This window comes from Dreissena polymorpha, chromosome 9, assembly GCF_020536995.1.
Source record: "Dreissena polymorpha isolate Duluth1 chromosome 9, UMN_Dpol_1.0, whole genome shotgun sequence".
In the NCBI taxonomy this organism is placed as follows: Eukaryota; Metazoa; Mollusca; class Bivalvia; order Myida; family Dreissenidae; genus Dreissena; species Dreissena polymorpha.
In genome coordinates this window covers 72,994,922-73,020,655 of record NC_068363.1, presented here as the reverse complement: position 1 = coordinate 73,020,655, position 25,734 = coordinate 72,994,922, and the positions used below count along the sequence as shown (strand labels likewise).

Below are 25,734 nucleotides of genomic sequence, written 5' to 3'. Positions count from 1 at the left end.
AACTCTATTGAATTTTCAAAAACCCTATTGTTGTCAAAAACAGGAAGTGAATTACCCAATATACCCCAAAAGTTATCTATAGCCCTGCAAGATTTGTACCAAGGATTTCTTGGATGAGTTCGAAAATGGTTCCGGTTGGTGGAAAAACATGGCCGCCAAGGGGGCGTGGCATTTTTCCTTATTAACTATAGTAAAACCTTGTTAACATTCTAGAAGCAATATTTATTGTCCAATCATCATGAAACTTTGTCAGAAGATTTGTCCCAATGATATCTTGGGCAAGTATGAAAATGGTTCCAGTTGCTTGAAAAACATGGTCACCAGGGGATTTTTCCTTCTATGGCTTCATGAATCTTCATGGAACTTTGTCAGTATATTTGTTTAAATGATATCTTGGATGTGTATGAAAATGGTTCTGGTCTGTTCAAAAACATGGCTGCCAGGGTGTTCACTAGTCATGAAAGTTGGTAAGGACATTTTGTTCTAATGACATTTTAGGCTGCACAGAATAGGGCAGTTCCTTTGAATCTCAGGTGAGCGACTTTGGGCCTTTCAGGCCCTCTTGTTGAAGAATTTATGGCTCTTTGTCTGTTTTTCAACTGAATTTAATCTAAAACAAGTTGTAATTGTTTCCTCTTTAAATGTTTTGTGGATTTCAAGAATCTTTAACAACTGAATTATCTTTATGGTGTAGATGCTAGTAAAGGAAATAATAATGGCTGCCACCAAATTTTGCAGAACTTTGGCTGATTGTCTTAATGTCCACGGTAGAATATTTAAGTGGTTTATCCCTGTCCAATCATGTGTCATAGGGCATCACCGTCTGTGAAACATAAAGAATGTCTACCAAACTCTGTGCTTTCTCATATTTAGTAGATAAAAGCTGTCATGCATAAATTGTTCTTCTACTTTTGTATAATATGACTAAATGGCATTAATTCAAACCTTGCTGGTTTTGTTTTGTATTATTAACTCTTTCAGTGCTGGAACCAAATTTTGAAGGCCTGTGCAAACAATTTGGATCCAGATGAGAAGCCACAAAACGTGGCGTCTCATCAGGATCCAAACTGTTTGCTTTTCTGAAGTATTTTTTGAAAAAAATCGAAGAAAATGCTAATTTTAGAAATTCAGCAGACAACATTGTAGCAGACGACAAATTTCCCAGCATGCAAAGGGTTAAAATGTTTTTATTAAATACTCTCATTTAGAAGTCTCTGGTAGTAATATCATGTTGGTATGTTTCAGTGTGTCAGGGTGTCCTATATATGCCATGGGAAAGTTGGTTGGTGGCGGAGGCAGTGAACGCGGTCGTGGAAAAAGGAACAGTAAGTGGTCATTTCTTGCCTGCATAAGTCGATTACTAAGTGCTATGATAATATTTCTAGTCATTTGTAAGTGCAGTGTTGTGCTTCAGAGTCAGGTTTAAAAGTTCAAGGCCATGATCTTAATTCAAGATACCGTAAATAAAAGGTTTCTACAACTAATTTAAAGCGTATTTAATAGTTGTATGTCATTTTGTAAGCCAGTTGTTGACTCAATATTGATGAGAAAGAGATTCTTACAGTATATAATGTAATGATATCAATAGTGGGTTTTGCCATGGACTGTGACCTACAGATGAACTCTTCATTTGTGCAATATATATATATGAGCCTGGCTTTTTGAAATAGGGTTTTCATTTTTTGTGCTTAAAGTTTTGCTACTGGCACAGACTTATCAGGTACATTAATATCCATTTTTATTGTATTTTTTGCATCAGGGGTTTTTCTGCCTATTTTGGGAAAAGGAGTCTGACCAAATTGGGAATTTTTATCGACAAAATTGGCCATTTTGGGAATTTTTGCTTCGATGAAACGGCTCATTTTGGGAAAAAATTGGGAATTTATCATGCTTATATAATTCAGTGGTTTAACAAATAAATGTGTTTTTATTAGCTCACCTGAGCACAACGTGCTCATGGTGAGCTATTGTGATCGCCTTTTGTCCGTCGTGCGTCGTCAACATTTACCTTGTTAACACTCTAGAGGCTACATTTATTGTCCAATCTTCATGAAACTTACTCAGAACATGTGTCCCAATAATATCTTGGACGAGTTCGAAAATGGTTCCGGTTGATTGAAAAACATGGCCGCCAGGGGTGTGGCAGTTTTCCTTATATGGCTATAGTAAAACCTTGTTAACACTCTAGAAGTCACATTTTTAGTCCAATCTTCATGAACTTTTGTCAGAACATGTGTCCCAATAAAATCTTGGACGAGTTCGAAAATGGTTCCGGTTGATTGAAAAACATGGCCGCCCAGGGGGCGTGGCAGTTTTTAACCAGGTTTTCCGAAGGAAAAAACTGGTTATTAGATTGGCGAATGCGGGCGGGCTGGCTGGCTGGCTGGCTGGCTGGCTGGCTGGCTGGCTGGCTGGCTGGCTGGCTGGCTGGCGGGCCGGCGGAACAAGCTTGTCTGGGCCATAACTATGTCGTTCATTGTCAGATTTTAAAATCATTTGGCACATTTGTTCACCATCATTGGACGGTGTGTCGCGCGCAATAATTACGTCGATATCTCCAAGGTCAAGGTCACACTTAGAGTTCAAAGGTCAAAAATGGCCATAAATGAGCTTGTCCTGACCATAACTATGTCATTCATTGTGAGATTTTAAAATCATTTGGCACATTTGTTCACCATCATGGGACAGTGTGTCGCACGAAAGAATCACGTCAATATCTCCAATGTCAAGGTCGCCACAACTAAAAATAGATTTTTTTTAAAAACAAACTTACAAAGGGGGTTAATTTTGTTTGTTCATTTCAAAAGTTCAGTTTGAGTTTTCTCCCTTTATCAGATTTTTGTTTTCACAATGAAAACCTGGTTTTGTGACAATTTTGTCCCTTGTTCTTATATGGCTTTAGTAAAACCTTGTTTACACTCTAGAAGTCACATTTTTAGTCCAATCTTCATGAAACTTTGTCAGAACATGTGTCCCAATAATATCTTGGACGAGTTCGAAAATGGTTCCGGTTGGTTGAAAAACATGGCCGCCAGAGGGCGTGGCAGTTTTCATTATATGGCTATAGTAAAACCTTGTTAACACTCTAGAAGTCACATTTTTAGTCCAATCTTCATGAAACTTTGTCAGAACATGTGTCCCAATAATATCTTGGACGAGTTCGAAAATGGTTCCGGTTTGTTGAAAAACATGGCCGCCAGGGGGCATGGCAGTTTTCCTTATATGGCTCTAGTAAAACCTTGTTAACACTCTAGAAGTCACTTTTTTAGTCCAATCTTCATGAAACTTGGTCAAAACATGTGTCCCAATAATATCTTAGACGAGTTCGAAAATGGTTCTAGTTGACTGAAAAACATGGCAGACATGGGGCGGGGCAGTTTTCCTTATATGGCTTTACTGTATGGTAAAACCTTGTTACCACTCTAGAAGTCACATTTGTGGTCCAATGCTCATGAAACTTGGTCAGAATATTTGAACTAATAATATCTGGGCTAAGTTAAAAAATGGTTGAGATCCGTAAAAAAACATGGCCGCAAGGGGGCGTGGCATTTTTCCTTAAATGGCTATTTACTACAAAACCTTGTTAACACTCTAGAAGTCTCATTTATTATCCAATCGTTATGAAACTTGATCAGAACATTTGTTCTTACAATAGCTCGAGTGAGTTTGAAAATGGTTATAGTTTGTTGAAAAACATGGCTGCCAGGGGGGGGGGCAGTTGTCCTTATATGGCTTTAGTGAAAACTTGTTGACACTATATTAGCCACATTTATTGGCCAATCTTCATGAAACTTGGTCAGAACATTTGTCCCAATGAAATTTTGCCAGAGATTGAAGCTGGGTCATATGAGCCCAAAAACTAGGTCACAAGGTCAAATATATAAAAAAAACATGTTAAAAGTCACTTTTTTGGTCCAAAATAATCTTCATGAATCAGCTTGCATTTTTTTCAGAATAGTCAAGTTCCTTTGGCTTTCAGGTGAGCGCCTTAGGGCCTGATGACCCTCTTGTTTGTTATTTTGTCTTCTTTATTTAAACAGATGCAATATTGGGCATGTTCAACGTTTATTCAAGTACTGCAGTTTTGTTTTTCAGTTTCACTCTGAGATAAGAACTGTGAAGTCAAATCCTTAGAGCAGATTATTTTTGACCAACAACAAACACTGATTAGTCAAACAAGTTATAAGACACTTCTTTCTTAAAAAAAGAAAGAAGTTTTTTTTGTATTTTTTTTTTTTGGAAATTGGGATTATTTTTTTTAATTTCGGTTTGGGATCGGGTCCGTTTGCTTTGGGAGTGACTCCGTTTTCTGGAGGCGCAGACAGTGCTGAATAACCCCTGTGTATGATCACCTGAGCACAACAGGTGGTCGTATTTTGTCCGTCGTTTGTCTTGTGTTGCAATAGCACTCTAGAAGCCACATATTGTCCGATCTTCTTGAAACTTGGTCAGAAGATTTGTTCCAATTATATCTTGGAAGAGTTTGAAAAAGGTTCTGGTTGAAAACATGGCCGCCTGGGGGCTGGGCATTATTTCTTGTATGTCTATAGTTAAACCTTTTTTACACTCTGGAAGTCATATTAATTGTCTAATGGTCATGAAACTTTGTCAGAACATTTGTTGTAATGATACCTTGAATAAGTTCGAAAATGGTTCCGGTCTATTGAAAAATATGGCTGCCAGGAGACAGCGTATTTTTCCTTGTATGGATATAGTAAAACCTTGTTAACTCTCTAGAAGTTATATTTATGGTCCAATCTTTACGAAACTTAGTCAGAACATTGGTTGCAATAATTGCTTGGCTGTGTTTTAAAATGGTTATGGTTCGTCGAAAAAAAAGGCATTTTTTTCAAATGGCTAAAATGAAACACTAGAAGTCATATTTTTGTCCAATCTTAATGAAACATGGTCAGAACATTTGTTCTTATGATAGCTGAGCTGAGTTTGATAATGGTTCCCATATGTTGAAATACATGGCCCCCAGTGTGCAGGGAATTTTTTCTTTTGTGGCTATAGCTAAATCTTGTTAACTCTCTAGATATTTGGCCAAGTTTGGAATTGGTTACAAGACAACAAGTAGCTGAGATTTGTTCAGTTCCCTGAAGCCTTGGGTGAGTTATCGTGGGCCTCTGGGGGCCCCCCCCCCCATAAAAAATAGGTCAGTTTCTGGTCCCCCACAGTGTCTCCAGAATAGGCGCCGACCCTCAACTTTTTATTAGGGTCACCAAAAAAAAAAAAATATTTTAAAAAATCGTTCATTTTCGTTCATGTAAGATGTAGTATCAATCAAACAAAACATATATATATATATATACATGTTTTTCTTATTTTAAGCTTTAGTAGCCTTCTTTTCTAGTACCCGAAAAAAGAAATCCCTACCTACCGACCCTGTTTTTTCCACCAAGGAGACCAGAAACGGACGTATTTTTTTGGCCTGGCCCTCTTATTTACAGGAAGACTCTTCTTGACAAAAATCCAGTTAAGGCAGAAAGTGTTGTTTGTAATAAGCCTGTGCAGTTTGCTCATACGTTGACTTAATGTTTCTGTTTTCAGAGTACCACATGGTGATACTGCCCAAGCAGGACGACCCCTCCAAGGCCATCCTGGCAGCTTGTACAGAGAAACAGCTCATCAAGCTGGCTGCCAAACACATGCAGGAGGAGATCAACAATAAAGGTAGGTTGGGTCCCATTTACCTGTTTAAAAAGTGTATATTGTATGCCCATGCACTGCATTCAAATAGCATTGTTTGTTGTTGTGTCTGTTTCTGCATGAAAATTTCCTACCAGTAACCTCAGCCATAACTTAGCCATATATTGATGGATTTTTATGTCCCCCACTATGGTAGTGGGGGACATATTGTTTTTGCCCTGTCTGTTGGTCTGTCTGTTGGTCTGTCTGTTAGTCTGTTGGTCTGTTTGCGCCAACTTTAACATTTTGCAATAACTTTTGCTATATTGAAGATAGCAACTTCATATTTGGCATGCATGTGTATCTCATGAAGCTGCACATTTTGAGTGGTGAAAGGTCAAGGTCATACTTCAAGGTCAGAGGTCAAATATATGTGGCCAAAATCGCTCATTTTATGAATACTTTTGCAATATTGAAGATAGCAACTTGATATTTGGCATGCATGTGTATCTCATGGAGCTGCACATTTTGAGTGGTAAAAGGTCAAGGTCATCCTTCAAGGTCAGAGGTCAAATATATGTGGCCCAAATGGCTTATTTTATGAATACTTTTGCAATATTGAAGATAGCAACTTGATATTTAGCATGCATGTGTATCTCATGGAGCTGCACATTTTGAGTGGTGAAAGGTCAAGGTCATCCTTCACAAGGTCAAGGTCATCCTTCAAGGTCAAACATCATATAGGGAGACATTGTGTTTCACAAACACATCTTGTTTAATAACTGGGCACAAATGTTCGCCATCATAAGAATAACATGTAGAGTTTAACACCCTTGTCCCTTCCTCAAGACTCTATGTCTCCGGTGAGGGTCAAAGTTGGCCTCAAAACGGCTTGAAAATTCCTGTTGGAGTCATAACTTTGACATGAATTGATGGATTTAAAAAAAGTGGCACAAATGTAAACCATCATAAGATTACATTTGGCTTGTAACAACCATCTGCAAACCTCAAAGGACAGAGTCACACTTTGCAGGGCGTTTTCACCAGAGCCTTTTAGCACAATGGCACCACTATGCCTGAATTTGCTAATTAGGCGTACTTCTTTGCCTGAATAAACAAAAAAGGGTACCCATGTGCCTGAATTTTCAAGTCAGGTCCAACCAAGGAACTCACTTTGAAGTTATATTCAATGTGTGCTTGCTTGAGCTCAGGATTAATACAGAATTTCAATCATAGGACAAATCAGATTTAATTTTTTTTAACCAACTGTGGGTCTTTGCCATGGGGCCTTAGCAACAACCTGGCAAAATGCTGCCTACTAAGTATATATAGTTCAAAGGTCAAAGCAGGCTATAAAATACTTGTGCGTGTAACTTTGTCATTCATCATGCCATTAGATTATAACTTACCAATTATGGATGCACAGTCAAGGTGACACATAGGGGTCACATTTCACATGTGCCATAAAAACTAGTTTGTGACATAAGCAGACTTCAAAGACAAATGTGGAATCATTAGACATTGGTAACCTATGGACACATGGCTTGTTTGTTTGGGACGACACCTTAGATGATCCTAGCTTTGTACATTAATTAAAAAAGCCCTTTCATTTTAAATATTTGTTGGATAAATTGATTTAAAATAACAATTGTTAACACTGAATTACTGGAAAACATGATTGTAACAAAGTTTTTCTTATTTTGCTTCAAATTGCTTTAAATAATTTTGTTTCAAATTGCTTAAAATAGAATGAAAAATAAATGATTACAAATTCTTAATTGATGGTGCTGTGCTGTTTTAATTTCCTCAAAAAGTGTTAAAAATGACGGTATTGCCATTAAATTGAGCAGTTTTCCATGTATATTCAGACTTGAAGGAATAGTTTAAAATCCTGTTGTGTGAGTATTATGTTACAAACAATACCTCATTTGTATTCTTAAGTTGCTGTTACAGTTTTGTTTACAGTTGATCTGTATTCATAGTTGAGCAAGAAGTTAAAGTACTTTTTATGCCCCCCTTTGAAGAAGAGGGGGTATATTGCTTTGCTTATGTCGGTCTGTCTGTCGGTCGGTCCGTCCACCAGGTGGTTTCCGGATGATAACTCAAGAACACTTGGGCCTAGGATCATGAAACTTCATAGGCACATTGATCATGACTCGCAGATGACCCCTATTGATTTTCAGGTCACTAGGTCAAAGGTCAAGGTCACAGTGACCCAAAATAGTAAAATGGTTTCCGGATGATTACTCAAGAACGCTTAGGCCTAGGATCATGAAACTTAATAGGTAGATTCATCATGACTCGCAGATGACCCCTATTGATTTTCAGGTCACTAGGTCAAAGGTCAAGGTCATGGTGACCCGAAATATTTAAATGGTTTCTGGATGATAACTCAAGAACGCTTATGCCTAGGATCATGAAACTTCATAGGTACATTGATCATCGACTCGCAGTTGACCCTTATTGCTTTTCATTTCACTATATCAAAGGTCAAGGTCACGGTGACCTGAAATAGAAAAATTGTTTCCAGATGATAACTCAATCAGCTAATGGCTACGATAATAAAAAATCATAGGTACATTGATCATGACCAGCAGATGACCCCTATTGATTTTGAGGTCACTAGGTCAAAGGTCAAGGTCACGGTGACCCGAAATAGTAAAATGGTTTCCGGATGATAACTCAAGAACGCTTATGCCTAGGATCATGAAACTTCATAGGTACATTGATCATGACTCGCAGATGACCCCTATCCATTTTGAGGTCACTAGGTCAAAGGTCAAGTTCACAGTGACCCGAAATAGTAAAATGGTTTCCGGATGATAACTGAAGAACGCTTATTCCTAGGATCATGAAACTTGATAGGTAGATTGATCATGACTGGCAGATGACCCCTATAGATTTTCAGGTCACTAGGTCAAAGGTCAAGGTCACAGTGACCCAAAGCAGTAAAATGGTTTCCGGATGATAACTCAAGAACGCTTATGCCTAGGATCATGAAACTTCATAGATACATTGATCATGACTCGCAGATGACCCCTATTGATTTTTAGGTCAAAGGTCAAGGTCATGGTGACCCAAAGCAGTAAAATGGTTTCTGGATGATAACTCAAGAACGCTTATGCCTAGGATCATGAAACTTCATAGATACATTGATCATGACTCGCAGATAACCCCTATTGATTTTCAGGTCACTAGGACAAAGGTCAAGGTCACGATGACCCGAAATAGTAAAATGGTTTCCAGATGATTACTCAAGAACGCTTATGCTTTGGACCATGAAACTTCATAGGTACATTGATCATGACTTGCAGATGACCCCTATCGATTTTCAGGTCACTAGGTGAAAGGTCAAGGTCACTTGTCCATTGGTTGATGCAGTTTAATCTGAACAGTGCACCATGAAACCACTGTCACATAATGCATTGTACAGTTTACACTTCTAAAAAATGGCATAGGTTTGTGTTTATGTAATTCTTAAACAAATTCATCATCTTAAATGGTCAGATTTTTTTAAAGTTATTTAGTTATTATATAGGATTATCGGATATATATGCACATTAGAAAAGCAATATGTATACAACTATCAATACTATAGGATTTATATGCATGTATTGGCGAAAGAAAACACAATCTTGCAATAGTTTATCAATGAATGAGCTCAGAACTTATAATGTGGATCCATTTATAACGCTTTATTGTGGCTCCGTCATCTGCGTTGTATTGGAGTAACAGTGTAAATAAGTGTGATCAAAATTGACCATGTCCCATTAAATTGGTGTGCAATCTAGGGCCAAGGTTATATAGGGCCACCTTGGCCCTCTTAGTAATTTAAAAGTTTTTACCCCTTTTAACTCTAGGAAAAATCTACTGATTCAGTTATTTAAAGCCTTCTATTACTTTTTTCACAATTTTGTTATTTGACCTATTCTTATTGGTAATGACTTTAATTGAAATATTTTGTTGATGAATGTCTTTGTTTTTATAGTTTTTTTGTTTTTGATATTTGAGTTGTGTTTGCAGTTGAGAATTAAGTTTTGATTTTTAGCTCACCTGATTGCTCAGGTGAGCTTTTGTGACCGGTCTTTGTCCGTCCGCTGTCCGTCGTCCGTCCACATTTGTTCGTAAACACTCTAGAGGCCACATCTATTGTCTGACCTTCAGGAAACTTGGTCAGAAGCTTTGTCCCTATGAAATCTCGGTTGAGTTCGAAACTGGGTCGTGCCGGGTCAAAAACTAGGTCACAAGGTCAAAAAAAAAGAAAAAACTTTTAAACACTTTAGAAGTCAAATTTCATGCCCAATCTTTATGTAACTTTGTCAAAATGTTTGTCTTAATAATATGTTGGTTGAGTTCAAAAGTGGTTACGATCCGTTGAAGAACATTGCCGCCAGTGGGCGGGGCAGTTTTCCTTATTTGGCTAAAGAGAAACCTTGTAAACACTCTTGAAGTCACAATTTTTGCCCAATCATCATGAAAGTTGGTCAAAACATTGGTTTTATTGATTTCTCGGACGAGTTCGCAAATGGTCCAGATCGGTGAAAAAACATGGCCGCCAGTGGGCGGGGCATTTTTCTCTAAATGTATATAGTGAAAACATGTGAACACTCTAGAAGTCACATTTTTGGCCCAATTTTCATGAAATTTGGTTAGAACATTTGTTTCCCTGATATGAGAGTAGAGTTCAACAATGGTTCTGGTCAGTTCAATAACATGTCTGCCGGGGGGGGGGGGGGGCAGTTTTCCTTATTTGGCTAAAGAGAAACCTTGTAAACACTCTAGAAGTCACATTTTTTGCCCAATCATCATGAAAGTTGGTCAAAACATTAGTTTTATTGATATCTCGGACGAGTTTGAAAATGGTCCAGATCGGTGAAAAACATGGCCGCCAGAGGGCGGGGCATTTTTCTCTATATGTTTATAGTGAAAACATGTGAACACTCTAGAAGTCACATTTTTGGCCCAATTTTCATTAAATTTGGTTAGAACATTTGTTTCCTTGATATGAGAGTTGAGTTCGAAAATGGTTCCGTTTAGTTCAATAACATGGCTGCCAGGGGGTGGGGGGCAGTTTTCCTTATTTGTTTTTAGAGAAACCTTGTTAACACTCTAGAAGTCACAAATTTTGCCCAATCATCATGAAAGTTGGTCAAAACATTGGTTTTATTGATATCTCGGACGAGTTCGAAAATGGTCCAGATCGGTGAAAAACATGGCTGCCAGTGGCTGGGGAATTTTATGTCCCCCACTATAGTAGTGGGGGACATATTGTTTTTGCCCTGTCTGTTGGTCTGTTGGTTGGTTGGTTGGTCTGTTGGTTAGTTTGCGCCAACTTTAACATTTTGCAATGACTTTTGCTATATTGAATATAGCAACTTGATATTTGGCATGCATGTGTATCTCATGGAGCTGCACATTTTGAGTGGTGAAAGGTCAAGGCCATCCTTCTAGGTCAAATATATGGGTCAAAATTGCTCATGTAATGTAACTTCTGCAATATTGAAGCTAGCAATTTTATATTTGACATGCATGTGTATCTCATGGAGCTGCACATTTTGAGTGGTGAAGGGTCAAGGTCAAGGTCATCCTTCAAGGTCAAACATCATATAGGGGGACATTGTGTTTCACAAACACATCTTGTTCTCTATATGTATATAGTAAAACATGTGAACACTCTAGAAGTCACATTTTTGGCCCAATTTTCATGAAATTTGGTCAGAACATTTGTTTCCTTGATATGAGAGTTGAGTTTTGAAAATGGTTCTGGTCAGTTGAATAATATGGCTGCCGGGGGGGGGGGGGGGGCAGTTTTCCTAATTTGGCTAAAGAGAAACTTTGTAAACACTCTAGAAGTCACAATTTTTGCCCAATCATCATGAAAGTTGGTCAAAACATTGGTTTTATTGATATCTCGGACGAGTATGAAAATGGTCCAGATCGGTGAAAAAACATGGCGGCCAGCGGGCGGGGCATTTTTCTCTATATGTATAAAATGAAAACATGTGAACAATCTAGAAGTCACATTTTTGGCCCAATTTTCATGAAATTTGGTCAGAACATTTGTTTCCTTGATATAAGAGTTGAGTTTGAAAAATGGTTCCGGTCAGTTAAATAACATGGCTGCCGGGGGGGCAGTTTTCTCATATTTATATAGTATAAAAAGCTTGTGAACACTCTTGAAGTCACATTTTTTACCCAATTATCATGAAACTTGGTGAAAAGATTGGTTTTATATATATATCACATAATTAATGCCATAATTATTGCCTTTAGATTGTCCAAATTTTCATTATATTATACAAAATCCTTGTAAACACTCTAGAGGTCACAATTTTGTTTCAGATTTTATGAATCTTGGTCATACACTTCAACAACGTTATTTCGAACACCGATAATCCGAAGTCACCGTTATTTCGAAGTATTTTTCGTGTCCCGATATTGGTTCTTCTTTGTTTAATGTAAAATTTCATTGTTAATCCGAACTTCGTTAAACCGAAGAAATCGTTAATTCGAAGTGATTCATTCGGTCCCAACACTATAATTCGCACCTTATTAACAATCTTTAATCCGAAGTCAAAACTGCATAATACTGAGCGTAATTTCACATCTTTGTCATGGCGCGTCAAAAGCCGATAATTACACCTTTGTCGTCTGCACGAACGCAGATGTTCAGAGAGACATCGCATATTAGTTAAAAAATTTTTTAATTAATTTCCGAAAATGTATTAATATGTATGTAATTTCCGAAAATGTATTAATATGTATGTATGTCTGATAATTTGTGCTATTACTTTTATTTTATATGTTCTGTAATAAGACAAAAATAAAGACAAGAAAAATAATTGTTTTATTCCTCCGTTTGTTTCAAGTGGAAATCTATTGCTATCTGACTAGTTTACGTTTTTCAGTAAGCGTGTAACCGTACCATGTGAATTCCACAACGTTTCATTTTTTACAGAATCAAAGAAGTCTTCTGTCAAATGTTTATTTCGAATCATCGTTAATCCGAAGTTTTTTTTAACGGTCCCGACGACTTCGAAATAACGGTGTTGAAGTGTATTTATTTTTGTAAGCAAAGTTTGATGTTTGGTAAGCGGGTCAACTCAAAATATAGGTCACCAGGTCAAATCTTACAAAAACAAAAACACTCCATATGCCAGAGTTTTGGTTCAATAATGATGAAACTTGACCAGGATGTTTGTCTGGACAATATCTAGGTCAAGTTTGACGTTTGGTAAAGATTGAATGAACCGACTCCTCTCATGTTAGCGAACTAGGGCCATCTTGGCCCTCTTGTGAATATAATTGTGGTTAACTTTTTATTTACCACATCTGTCACACTGTGACCAACTTAGAGTCATCATGGCCCATTTTGTAGTATAACCATAGGTAAATGTGGCCCTCTTGTATTATAAAGATTATCTTAAATGTGGCCCAAAATCAAACAATTACAGGTCTGTTGAGCACCATACAGGTCTGTGGATGGCGCTATATGTTGAATAGCACTCTATTTAAGCTCTTACAAAATTTCCTTAAGGTGAAACAAATTCTTTGCAAGTAATCCATATTCATTTTTATATTCTATCAATTTAGCTTATGGTATGATGGTATACTTTGATTCTTTTCAGGTGCAAGCAAACAGTTCAGGCCACTGGTTCTTTCTAAGAATTTCAACAGCGGCCCAAAGAACAACCAGTCTTTTGCAGCAACGACAATAAACCTAGTCAAGGAGTTAAAGAGATACAATGACTCAAAGACGAGCAAAGAATCCCAGCCTGTTTCTGGGACTTCGGAGGCTTCTGCCGCAAGCAATGCAGAGAGTCCAATGATGGAAGCTGATTCCCCTCGTGTAACGAGACCGGTGGTAAGAGAACGGCCAAACATTCTGGGTAAAAGAAAGGGCTATAGGCCAAAGCCTCGATCCTCTTCTACAGATTCAAATTCATCCCAGTCATCTCAGTCATCTTTCTCTTCAGTGCAGTCAGACAACTCAAAGACAGATGCTGCCAGTGTTATTTCCTCCCTGATTAGTCAGCCAGCCGAGTTCAACAGTTTGGAGGATCAAAGGTTGCTCGATGCTATAAAGAAAAGGACTGACAAGTCGGAACGTGAGCCTTGTTTTATTCAGAGACAGAGTGGAGCAGACAGTGACGATGAAGATAAAGTGATGTCCATCCCAGCAGACGCAGTTTTGACCATTCCCACACCTGCGTATTTCAAGAATAAAGCAGCAACCCAGAACACCTCAGCAGATCAGGACAAGAATGTCATTAGTAAAGTCACTGAGAGTAATTCCAGTGATAAAACGGACACAAATACATCAGTTTCTTCCATATCTGTTGAGCGGTACGTTGTTTTTAAACCTACAGATAATATTCCTCTCAAAATGTCTTTTCCAACCCCTAAACCTGTGTTTAAAGTCCCGATAGGTGCCCCTAAACCTGTGTTTAAAGAATATGAAACCATACGCGTACCATTAACACGTCACACTGCTCCTAAGCAATCACTTACTCAACAGGTAGCATACCCACAAATGAAATCTATTTTAACCCAAAGCAGTACTCACTCCACGAATGTATCTCTATCTGTAACCGAATCCGATTCAAGTGCAGAAGCAAAGCACAAATCCCCGCGCTCAAATTATGCGAGAATGATATCAGCTCTGGAAAAATCTAACCACGCTATCCTTGAACAGAGTAAGGAAATAATGTGGAGCAAGTCAATCATCGAAAAAGCTAAAGGTAAACCTTTACAGAAAATGTTAAAACCAGAGCTGGAAGAAAGGGATGAGCTTAGATCGATTGCTGGGCAGGGTATGCATGTAAATGCTGCTGATGATAACAGTCATAGCACTTCAAATTTGAGCAAAGTTTCGTCCAATCTTCAGGAAGACATTAAAATTTATATTAATAATGAAGAACAAAGCGAAGAAAGTGGCAACAAGGCACCTGTGATAAAGTATGTACTACATAAGTTAAAAAATAAGCTGTTGAAATCAAATAAAGATAAATGTGAGGAAATGGAAGGAGACACTGAAGGCATGGCAGGTGCAGATGATTCATCCAAAAATGAGGATAATGATGAAGATGCATCTGATAAAAAGGAAGGACAAGAAAAGAATGAGGTTTTAAATACTGGAAGGTCTGAAGGAGAAAAGGAAGTCGGACAGGTTGTAATTAGACCTACCTCAGCAAACCAGCATGCCCATCAAAGGAAGCTAACGGTTCCCACCAGTGCCTCTTACAGTCGGCCAACCAACGGCTCTCAGCAAATGGACAGTGTCTTAAGCAGCACATCACAAGCAAAAGAAGAAAGGCTTAATGATGAGTTTGTATCGATGATGGCTGAAGATTCAGAAGCGCTCACTGGCTGTGGCCAGCTTAATTTTGAGTTCCAAGAAGACCAGAGCTGGCAGGTGTTTGTAAAGGATGAGGAGGAACCCTGTCTGACTTCAGAAAGCCTCATCACTGACTGTACAGAGGAGGACTAGTGGTTGTCAATGGGTTTGAACCATGGTCTGGGAAAATGGGGCTTAAAGCATGTGATTCATGTGTCTTCCCAGATAGTAGTTTTATTTTGGCACTGATACACAAATCATGGTAAGATACAAACAAATAGATACATACTAACAAATACTGATGAAAGACTAGCTAAGTAATACATGCATAATATAACAAATATAAGTTCAAATAAATAAATATTACCTTGAAATGCTAACCATTACCAGGGATAACACAAAAAAGCGAAAATGATTTCACTTATTTCCATTGTGGTCCCAGTCCTGAAAGGCTAATCGTGGACGACACTTTCCTGTTAAACTGGATTTTTGTTTTGAAGAGACTTCCTTCGAACAGGAAATTTCATGAAAACAAAGTGTCGTCCCTGATAAGTCTGTGTGGACTGCACAGTCTAATCTGGGATGATGCTTTTCCTACATGATTTAAGACCCTTTTCCCCAGAGCTCATGTCCTCTGGCTTTTGTTGTGAGGTCTGAAGTAGGTATAATTTTTGTCTGGATGCTGTAGGAAGATGAATTAGTAATTTGAAATCTTAAAGAAATGAGGGTGATTTGGTGCTGTTGAATGCTTCTTTGAATGCTTGTATAAATGTTGTGGATCATCTGTTTGATAGTGCTGAGTTTTAGTGAACCCATTGGAAGTGGGCTAAAGGGTCCCTAAAGAGGGATAGATACCTCCCAGGAAGTGGGTTTTAAATCACATTCTTTTATATTTGAGGCAATTGTTTTACCTGTATTTTGTGAAATGCGCGGCTCTTTTTCTATTGATTACCTTGCTTTGAGTGCTAGACTTTTGCATTGCAAAGTTGATGTGAGGCTACAAAATCAGTCAGTGAAAAAAAACACTGTGATGTACCCTGGTCTGTTCATTTAATCAATTAAACACTTAAGCATTGATTTAAGTATGATGAAATTTAATATTGCTAGTGGTTATTGCTTATTAATTGATTGAATTTCATTTTTTCTCTTTTTTGACATCATTTTATTTTCTATTGTATTAACTAGAGTTTGGCATTACCGGTACATCTTTTTAGTTTGTACTTACTCTTAGTTTAACATCATCTCCATTTTCTAATCATTTCAGCACAGTGATAATTGTTTGCCTTCTATTAGTTTCCAAGCAGTTCCCATGTGTGGACTATAGGTTTATACCTGGTCTCTCTGTCCATCTGTTCGTCCCAATCTGCAATAACTCATTAAGTACTTGTGCATGGTTGATGAAACTTGTTATGATAGTATGCCATATAAAAAATATGCATGATATTTCAGTTGAATTTTCCAACAAAAATGTTGGTTGCTGTGGTTAATGAAATAAAAACTATATGGGATTTATGCATAATGTTTCAGCTTTATCTTTTGACAGGAATTTGCTTTCCATGGTAGAGAAATCAGGATACTGCCATAGCTTAGAAGAATTTACGTTATCTTAACCCATTTATGCCTAGTGGACTCTCCCATCCTTCTAAATTGGATCAATTTATTGCCAAAATTAGGGATGTCTAGTATGTTTATTTCTATATTTCGAATATTTCTTACAGAAAATTTAAGCAAACAGCGCAGACCCTGATGCGATGCGGCGTCTCATCTGGGTCTACGCTGTTTGCCATGGCCTTTTTTCTCGACACTAGGCATAAATGGGTAAATTAAACAAATGGAGTTCGGGTTAGTACTTTGACAACATTAATACAGGAGGGGAAAGCTGTTTTTTGTGAAACTAAGTTCTTGTTAACTTAAAATCGGTGTACACAATGTGATGTTGTACTTGTTTTATAAAGTATTCTTTACTATCCTGTCTTGATGACACTTTGTTAAATATTTGATGTAAGCTTTATTGGCTAAGTATACAAATGTTGATACAATTGAAACATATTTGTTTCAGAATTATGCAAGGTTTTTGAAGTTTGTTGTTTATGATAATGAAAAATAAATGTTACTGTAGTAGATGTTTGTTATTTCTTTCTGCTTAACGCTCCAAGCCTTGTCAGTTTTCAATTTCTGTATTTGACTGAACAAGTATGACATTTTTGAAAAGTAATTTCATAGTGAGTAAAGTAACCAAACGTCTGGTTCAACCAAGTTTGAATGCAATAGAGCTTTTGTTCTACATGTATACTTAAAAACAAATTGTCTGTGTTAACTTTTGTTAATGTAACTTTTGTCATTAGTCTTCGGGAACTGTACTTTGATAATTATATAAAAATATACATTATTTTTTTCCAATATTATTTCTGGCATGGTTAGTACTGAATATTTTATACCTTGCTTTGTTAGATTGATGTTATATGGATTAAAACTCTACCAGATACTGTTGATAAAATAATGCTATGCACTGATTGTTACCAAAAAAATTAAAGGTAAATTTACTAGTGCTTGTGCAGGACAGAATTATTTGAAAAATTCAGTTTAGTGTTTTGTAATTGTTATTGCATGTTCTTGAATATGAGTGACCTTTCATTCATATGGCAGAGCAAACGCTTGTCCCAATTAATTACTTTAAATATGGTGCATATTCAATGTCAAATAAGTGATCCAAACAGGTTTTTTTAAAGTGAAATTGATTGCCTGTAAACGTTTTGGGCTGTTGGCAATTTACCACTTACATGTACTAATACCATTCCTGATGTTATGGATGTGATGTTGCATTTCCAAAAAAAAATCTTTCTTGAATAACTTTTTATGCCCCTGAAGGAGGGCATATAATGATCAGACCGTCCGTCTGTCTGTCCGTCTGTCCTTCCGTAACACTTTGCGTCTAGGTTTCGCGTTTAGGTTTCGAAAAATTATCATAACTTCTATGTCGCTTCAGATAGCAACTTGATATTTGGCATGCATGACCAATGTTAAAGTTTGACGCAAACAAACCAACAAACAGACAGGGCAAAAACAATATGTCCCCCAGTATAGACTGGAGGACATAAAAAATCAGTTAAAAAAGGTCCCTGATAAGCATGGCTGAACGGTCTAAGCAATAAACTTTTACTCGAGGGTTTAGTGGTTCTAGCCCAGTTAAACTTTAGGGTTACTTTTTTTTTCTTTAATAGTATTCTTTTTTTATGCCCCCGGTAGGGATATAGCATTTGAACTGCCTGTCCGTCTGTCAGTCCAAAAACTTAAACATTAGCCATCATTTTTGCAATATTGAAGATAGCAACTTGATATTTGGCATGCATGTGTATCTCATGGAGCTGCACATTTTGAGTGGTGAAAGGTCAAGGTAATCCTTCAAGGTCAAAGGAAAAAAAAAATCCAAGGGAAGTAGCAAGCTTTAAAGGGTGATAATTTCTATTTATCATTTGGCAGTTACAGATCATTTTTACAAGGAGGTAATATTTTTTAAAGGGATATAATCAAAAACAAAAATAAATAAATCAAAGTGGCGCAGTAGGGGGAATTGTGTTTCAGACAAACACATCTCTTGTTTACTAGAACTTTTTAATTCCAATATTATATTGATCAATATAAGGCATTTAATGACAAACTTCAATACATACCAACATCTGTGAAAATGTCCCTTTCAATACCATTTATTACTTGAGTAGAGTTTTCATACTTCTAAAGGGGCTTTCTGATGGGGCAAATCCTGAAAATGTGGTATCTGCAAACTTACTAAAGCAATTTTGTTCTCAACAGATGTCAATAACAAAAAATTCATGAGCATACAGTTCAGAGAAAAAATTATATCATTATTTGATATTTCTTCTATTAAACGGTTACCTTAATGATATTCACAGAATGATAAAATATTTTTTGACAAGCAGTTTAATTTCAGTTTTATTATATATTTCTTGTCACATATTAATGTTACCATTAAACATTATAAGTATTTAGGTTGCCGACTTCTGATGGTTAGACATTTTATATGAAATATTTCAACTGGTATAATGAATGTTTACCTTCTATGTACATTTGTTTCTATGTGTGTATGTTCTTATGTTTTGAAATGTATTAGTACATGTATGTATTTTCTAATGGTCTGGTACTAGAATTATTGTACATTTTGATTTATATTTTACTTTGATGAAACACAGAGCGCCACAATTTTTTGTTGGGAATATATTTGAGTGATCTGATAATGTTTTCATACTTTTCAAATCTATGGTCTTACATTTGGAATGTTTATCAAGGTGCGAAAACAAGTTATAAGTTATTGAATATTTTTAATCAATTGTTAAACGAAAAAAGAAATTTAATATGTTAGATAACCTGAATGAAAAAATGTCAAAGAAATAATATTTAAATTAAAATGCTTAATATTTTTCAATGAATAATTATTAAATATTAATATTAAACCTAATTTAAAAAAAACGAGTCAGACCAAACAACTATGAACATTGCATGTTCTTATATGTACTTATTTTGATAATAGCCCAAAGTCTAATTAATGATAAGTAGGTCTCAATTGTTTAGCTCATATTGAGGATTATATGAGTTGCATTCTGAGAAAACTGGGCTTAATGTTAGCCGATACAAATGTTTCATATATGAGCCTTGTTCTGAGAAAACTGGGCTTAATGCCTGTGCGTAAAGTGTCGTCCCAGATTAGCCTGTGCAGTCAGCACATGCTAATCAGGGACGACACTTTCCGCTTTTAAGGTATATTTCTTTTAAAGGAAGTCTCTATTACACGAAAAGCCAGTTAAGGCGGAAAGTGTTGTCCCTGATTAGCCTGTGCGGACTGCACAGGCTAATCTGGAAGACACTTTACTCACAGGCATTAAGCCCAGTTTTCTCAGAATAAGGCTCATATATGAAACATTTGTATCAGCTAACATTTCTATGTGAGATGCGCAATTTCTGCAGTGTCAGATTGTTAGATAACCTGAAGTGTATTGTAATGAGCTGTTGTTGTTAAAGCTTAAAGCTTTTTGTACATTTTTACAGAAGATCTTTTGAAATTGTTTTGTTAAATATACTTGCTTAAATAAAATTGAGGAAAAAACCCTGTCTTTTGCTGTAATGTATTTACTCACCAGTAACAGGTATTTCATTGTACCTTATTATTATGTTCAAAATTAGAGGAGGGAGTTTTTAATCCCTTAAAAATGTGTTAACAGTTTACCATATTAATTAATGAACAAATGTTTAATTATTTTCTTTGAAATTTAATGGTGCAAGTGACTCATAGGTTGCTATTTTATTTTGTATGAATTAATTAATTTACAATTAGAAGCTCAATATGTTGCTTTAAAAGTTGCCTGACCTGACTTGTTTAAAAGATGGGATCATTAACCAGGTTTTTAACCAGGTTTTCCGAAGGAAAAAACTGGTTATTAGATTGGCGAATGCGGGCGGGCTGGCTGGCTGGCGGGCTGGCTGGCGGGCGGGCGGAACAAGCTTGTCCGGGCCATAACTATGTTGTTCATTGTCAGATTTTAAAATCATTTGGCACATTTGTTCACCATCATTGGACGGTGTGTCGCGCGAAACAATTACGTCGATATCTCCAAGGTCAAGGTCACACTTTGAGTTCAAAGGTCAAAAATGGCCATAAATGAGCTTGTCCTGGCCATAACTATGTCATTCATTGTGAGATTTTAAAATCATTTGGCACATTTGTTCACCATCATGGGACGGTGTGTCGCACGAAAGAATCACGTCAATATCTCCAATGTCAAGGTCACCACGACTAAAAATAGATTTTTTTTTAAAACAAACTTACAAAGGGGGTTAATTTTGTTTGTTCATTTCAAAAGTTCAGTTTGAGTTTTCTCCCTTTATCAGATTTTTTTTTCACAATGAAAACCTGGTTTTGTGACAATTTTGTCCCTTGTCTTATTTGTCTTTATTTGTGTGATTTCAAGAAAAAATGAAACCATTTAATATAGAAGTATTAATCTTAATGAACTGAGGTTATGAGCACAAACAATAAATGGAAAACCAGGCCTAATGCATGTGAAGTTGTGTTTAGTCTGCACAGACACTTTCCGCTTTTTTGGATTGTTAAGTTAAAAGTAGGTCTATCCTAAACAAAAATCCAGTCTAGTCATAAAGTGTTTCCCTGATTAGCCTGTGTTGAATGGACAGGCTAATTTTGGACCATACTTTAGCCACATGCATTAAGCCTGTGTTGAATGGACAGGCTCATTTTGGATGATACTTAAGCCACATGCATGAAGCCTGTGTTGAATAGATAGGCTAATTTTGGTCTATACTTTAGCAACATGCATTAAGCCTGTGTTGAATGGACAGGCTAATTGTGGACAATACTTTAGCCACATGCATTAAGCCTGTGTTGAATGAACAGGCTAATTTTGGACAATACTTAAGCAACATGCATTAAGCCTATGTTGAATGGACAGGTTAATTTTGGTCGATACTTTAGCCACATGCATTAAGCCTATGTTGAATGGACAGGCTAATATTTGACAATACTTTAGCCACATGCATTAAGCCTGTGTTTAATGGACAGGCTAATTTTGGACAATACTTTAGCCCCATGCATTAAGCCTGTGTTGAATGGACAGGCTAATTTCAGACAATACTTTAGCCACATGCATTAAGCCTGTGTTGAATGGATAGGCTAATTTTGGTCTATACTTTAGCAACATCCATTAAGCCTGTGCTGAATTGACAGGCTAATTTTGGACAATACTTTAGCAACATGCATTTAGCCTGTGTTTAATGGACAGGCTAATTTTGGACAATACTTTAGCCACATGCATTAAGCCAGGTTTTCACAGTGTTGCTCACTTCCTTATTTACTCCAAAAGACTTGAAAGGCTCTTGCAACATTTTTATGATGAGTTGATGTGAGTTTGATTAAGTATTTTATGATGTGTCTTATATTGAAACCTATTTATTTGAGCTGGATTGCATAGAAAGCCTAAGGCTTATTTGAAACGCTTTGAGTCTGTTTGCTGGGTGTCTATGGGGGAGATCTAAAGAACGCTCCCACAGTGGGGATCGAACCCGTTACCTCCCGATAGCTAGATGGACACCATATCCACTAAGCCACGGTGACCTCGTCTTATATTCAAAAGTACTGTTTCGTCTTAAAAAAAACACATCCTTTTCTGATGGTTCATGTTTAAAGTTCTTGTCTTTGTTAGATTGTTTTTTCCTTTCCTTTGTCTTATTAACTGTTTTACTAAGCTAAGTTTTATTCTGCCTATATGCCAAACAGACAATTCAACAAATTCTCCAAATAGAAGCCACTGAGAATATTCCATGCATTAAAAGATTCTTTTAGTTATTTATTTAAGACTCTGAACTTATTGAGCTGCGTGCTGGGAAAATGAAGATTAATGAATGTGTGTAAAGTGTTGTCCCAGATTAGCCTGTGCAGTTGGAATGGGCTTATCAGGGACTGCAATTTAAGCTGTCAGTTTTGACATCCCTGATGAGCCTGTGTGGATTCGTTTTCCCAGAGAATGGCTTAACCCTTTGCATGCTGGGAAATTTGTCGTCTGCTAAAATGTTGTCTGCTAAAGTTCTAAAATTAGCATTTTCTTCGAATTATTATCAAAGAATACTATCAGAATAGCTAACAGTTTGGATCCTGATAAGACGCCACGTTCTGTGGGGTCTCATCTGGATCCAAACTGTTTGCAAAGGCCATCAAAATTCGGTTTCAGCACTGAAAGAGTTAATAACATAATTACATGTATTGGATAGACCAGATGTGTGCCAGTGTATGTTGGCATGGCATGCAGTCTAAGAATTGATATGAGTCAATCTGTGAAATGGGGGTTTAATGCGTGTGTTTAAAGTGTCGTCCCAGATTAGCCTGTGCAGTCCGCTAAGTCTGCTAAGAAGAGACTTTCTTTAACAAATAATATTAAGCGGAAAGTGATGTCCCTGATAAGCCTGTGTGGACTGCACAGGCTAATCTTGGACAACACTTTATGCACTTGCATTTCATCCCCTTTTCACAGAGCGAGGCCCATATGTATTGATGTCATGTAGCAATGAAGAATGATGTCCCATCATCATTTCGTTCTGATGAATGAACTGATCTTGTATAGATATAGCAAGTTAATTTTTTTGCCATTAAATATTTAATCCCATGGGATTGATAAAAATGTCCATTCTTCGCTGATTGTTTTTAACATGCATGTTCTTTTAAAAATATGCATTTTCATATCCACTGATTTGAAGTGATTGCGGGTATACTAAAATCAGTATTAATGTCTGTCGGTCTGTCCATAGACAAAATTTTGTGTGAAGATTTCTCTTACACATACAACATTCAAACTTGCAGACCTTGTTTCTTATAAAGTTGTGCATTTGCTTTTGTTATCATCCAACATTTTTTTTTAAGTAATGCCCTTTTTTTCAACGCAGACATTATATGACTTAATGATTATTAATATAAACAATGATCAACATAAATTCTCTTAAACCACAAGCTTCACAGGATTTTGTGTTTGGTACATATCATAATATAGTAGTCCTGTACAAATTTGTGTAAAAAAAAGGTTGAACACTGGCCCTGGGGGTCACAAAATTATATAGGCTTACATACAACTTTTCTCAGGAACCCCAATTTTAATGTTTGGTATTTATAACATTGTAAAGTTGTCCTCTACAACATTAAAAAACAACAAGATTTCCCTGTGGTAAAAATTTGCCATGTCGGAGTAAATTTCTACTATGAACGTGCTACATATTTTACATTGTGACTTCCAACGATATTCCTCACCACTGTCAAAGTCCAGCTTATTGTCCACTACCGGTGAAACCAGAGGGGACTTATGGTTTGCGCTCTGTGTGTCCGTCAGTATTTCAGTCAGTCAGTCTGTCACACTTTTCTGGATCCTGCGATAACTTTAAAAGTTCTTAATATTTTTTCATTAAACTTGAAAGATAGTCACTTAGTGTGTTTTAAACCTCACCATGTTGTCCGCTCTCTAATTCAAGTAGTTTTTATCCAATCTTCACCATAATTGGTAAGAAGTTGTATCTTGATAATGCCTAGGACAAGTTTTAATATGGGTCATGCCGGGTCAAAAACAAGGTCACGGGGTCACTTAGTGCGTTTTTAAACATCACAATGTTGTCCGCTCTCTAATTCAAGTAGTTTTCATCCAATCTTCACCAAACTTGGTCAGAAGTTGTATCTAGATGATGTCTAAGTTTGAATATGGGTCATGCCGGGTCAAAAACTAGGTCACGGGGTCACTTAGTGCGTTTTTTAACATTCAGCATGGTGTCCGCTCTCTAATTCAAGTAGTCTACATCCGATCTTCTTCAAACTTGGTCAGAAGTTTTATGGAGATGATCTTAAGGCCAAGTTAGAACATGGGCCTTTCTGGGTCAAAAACTTGGTAAAGGGGTCACTTAGCGCGTTTTAAAAATTGAGCATGGTGTCTACTGTTTTTTGTGAAGACGGCATGCAAAATATTATGTGTCAATGCGGCATGTGGGGGTATTCATCACATCTGTGACAAAGCTCTAGTTTCATTTTGTTCCTACGTCAAAAATTCTGGTTGCTATGGCAAAAATAATATAATAAAAACAAAAAAATCTGACAATGGTTGAGCCGGTAGGGGTCATATATGCTTGGCAATAGTCTTGTTTGACATTGATTTCTGTTTTCTGCTACTAACAGCTCAGTTCATGATCTACCAGTTCATGATCAACCAGTTCATGATCTACCAGTTCATGATCTCCCAGAGTCCAGACCAGGCTCTCCAGATCTATCACCGCTCAGATCTGTAGCGCATGCAAGCATGTTTAACGGCCCCAGAGAGCTACTAACTTGCCCAACCCCTGGTTGTGATGGCACAGGACATGTGTCTGGTAATTACTCCTCCCACCGTAGTTTGTCTGGATGCCCATTGGTCGATAGAGCTACTGTTCAGGCCAATCAGGTTGAACAAAAGTAAGGGCTATTTATAGTAACCGTGTCAGTGGCCCTGTGCATTGGATTTCGTTTTTTCAGTTTGCATGAAGTTTGCACCGGTGTAGCTTTTGTGTGCTGAGTTTCTATTTGTAAGCCACTCCAAATGCATGATTGCACGATATTTAACCAGGTTTTCCGAAGGAAAATACTGGTTATTAGATTGGCGAATGCGGGCGGGCTGGCTGGCTGGCTGGCGGGCGGGCGGAACAAGCTTGTCCGGGCCATAACTATGTCGTTCATTGTCATATTTTAAAATCATTTGGCACATTTGTTCACCATCATTGGACGGTGTGTCGCGCGAAATAATTACGTCGATATCTCCAAGGTCAAGGTCACACTTTGAGTTCAAAGGTCAAAATTGGCAATAAATGAGCTTGTCTGGGCCATAACTATGTCATTCATTGTGAGATTTTACAATTATTTGGCACATTTGTTCACCATCATGGGACGGTGTGTCGCACGAAAGAATCACGTCAATATCTCCAATGTCAAGGTCACCACAACTTAAAATAGATTTTTTTTTAAACAAACTTACAAAGGGGGTTAATTTTGTTTGTTCATTTCAAAAGTTCAGTTTGAGTTGTCTCCCTTAATCAGATTTTTTTTCACAATGAAAACCTGGTTTTGTGACAATTTTGTCCCTTGTTTAGTCTGCTTTATACCATTTTAATACCTTGTTCTGTTTTCACCATTGTGTGCCTGTAAATTGTTTGTTTCTTTGAGAAAAAACAACTGCAATCTA

General features: G+C 37.0%; 1 protein-coding gene across 2 annotated transcripts in view; it reads left to right on the top strand.

Moving 5' to 3' along the window:
- Positions 1 to 25,734, top strand: part of LOC127844402 (myelin transcription factor 1-like protein) — a 91,308-nt gene that overhangs the window by 45,334 nt on the left and 20,240 nt on the right. The window contains exons 10-13 of one of the 2 annotated variants that reach the window (XM_052374550.1): positions 1,246 to 1,325; positions 5,554 to 5,676; positions 13,260 to 13,977; positions 24,699 to 24,971. In XM_052374550.1, the coding sequence (XP_052230510.1) occupies positions 1,246 to 1,325; positions 5,554 to 5,676; positions 13,260 to 13,977; positions 24,699 to 24,971 (1,194 nt within the window). Of the gene's footprint in view, positions 1 to 1,245; positions 1,326 to 5,553; positions 5,677 to 13,259; positions 18,439 to 24,698; positions 24,972 to 25,734 lie in introns of those variants that run through there. The other variant, XM_052374549.1, reaches the window with a different exon arrangement.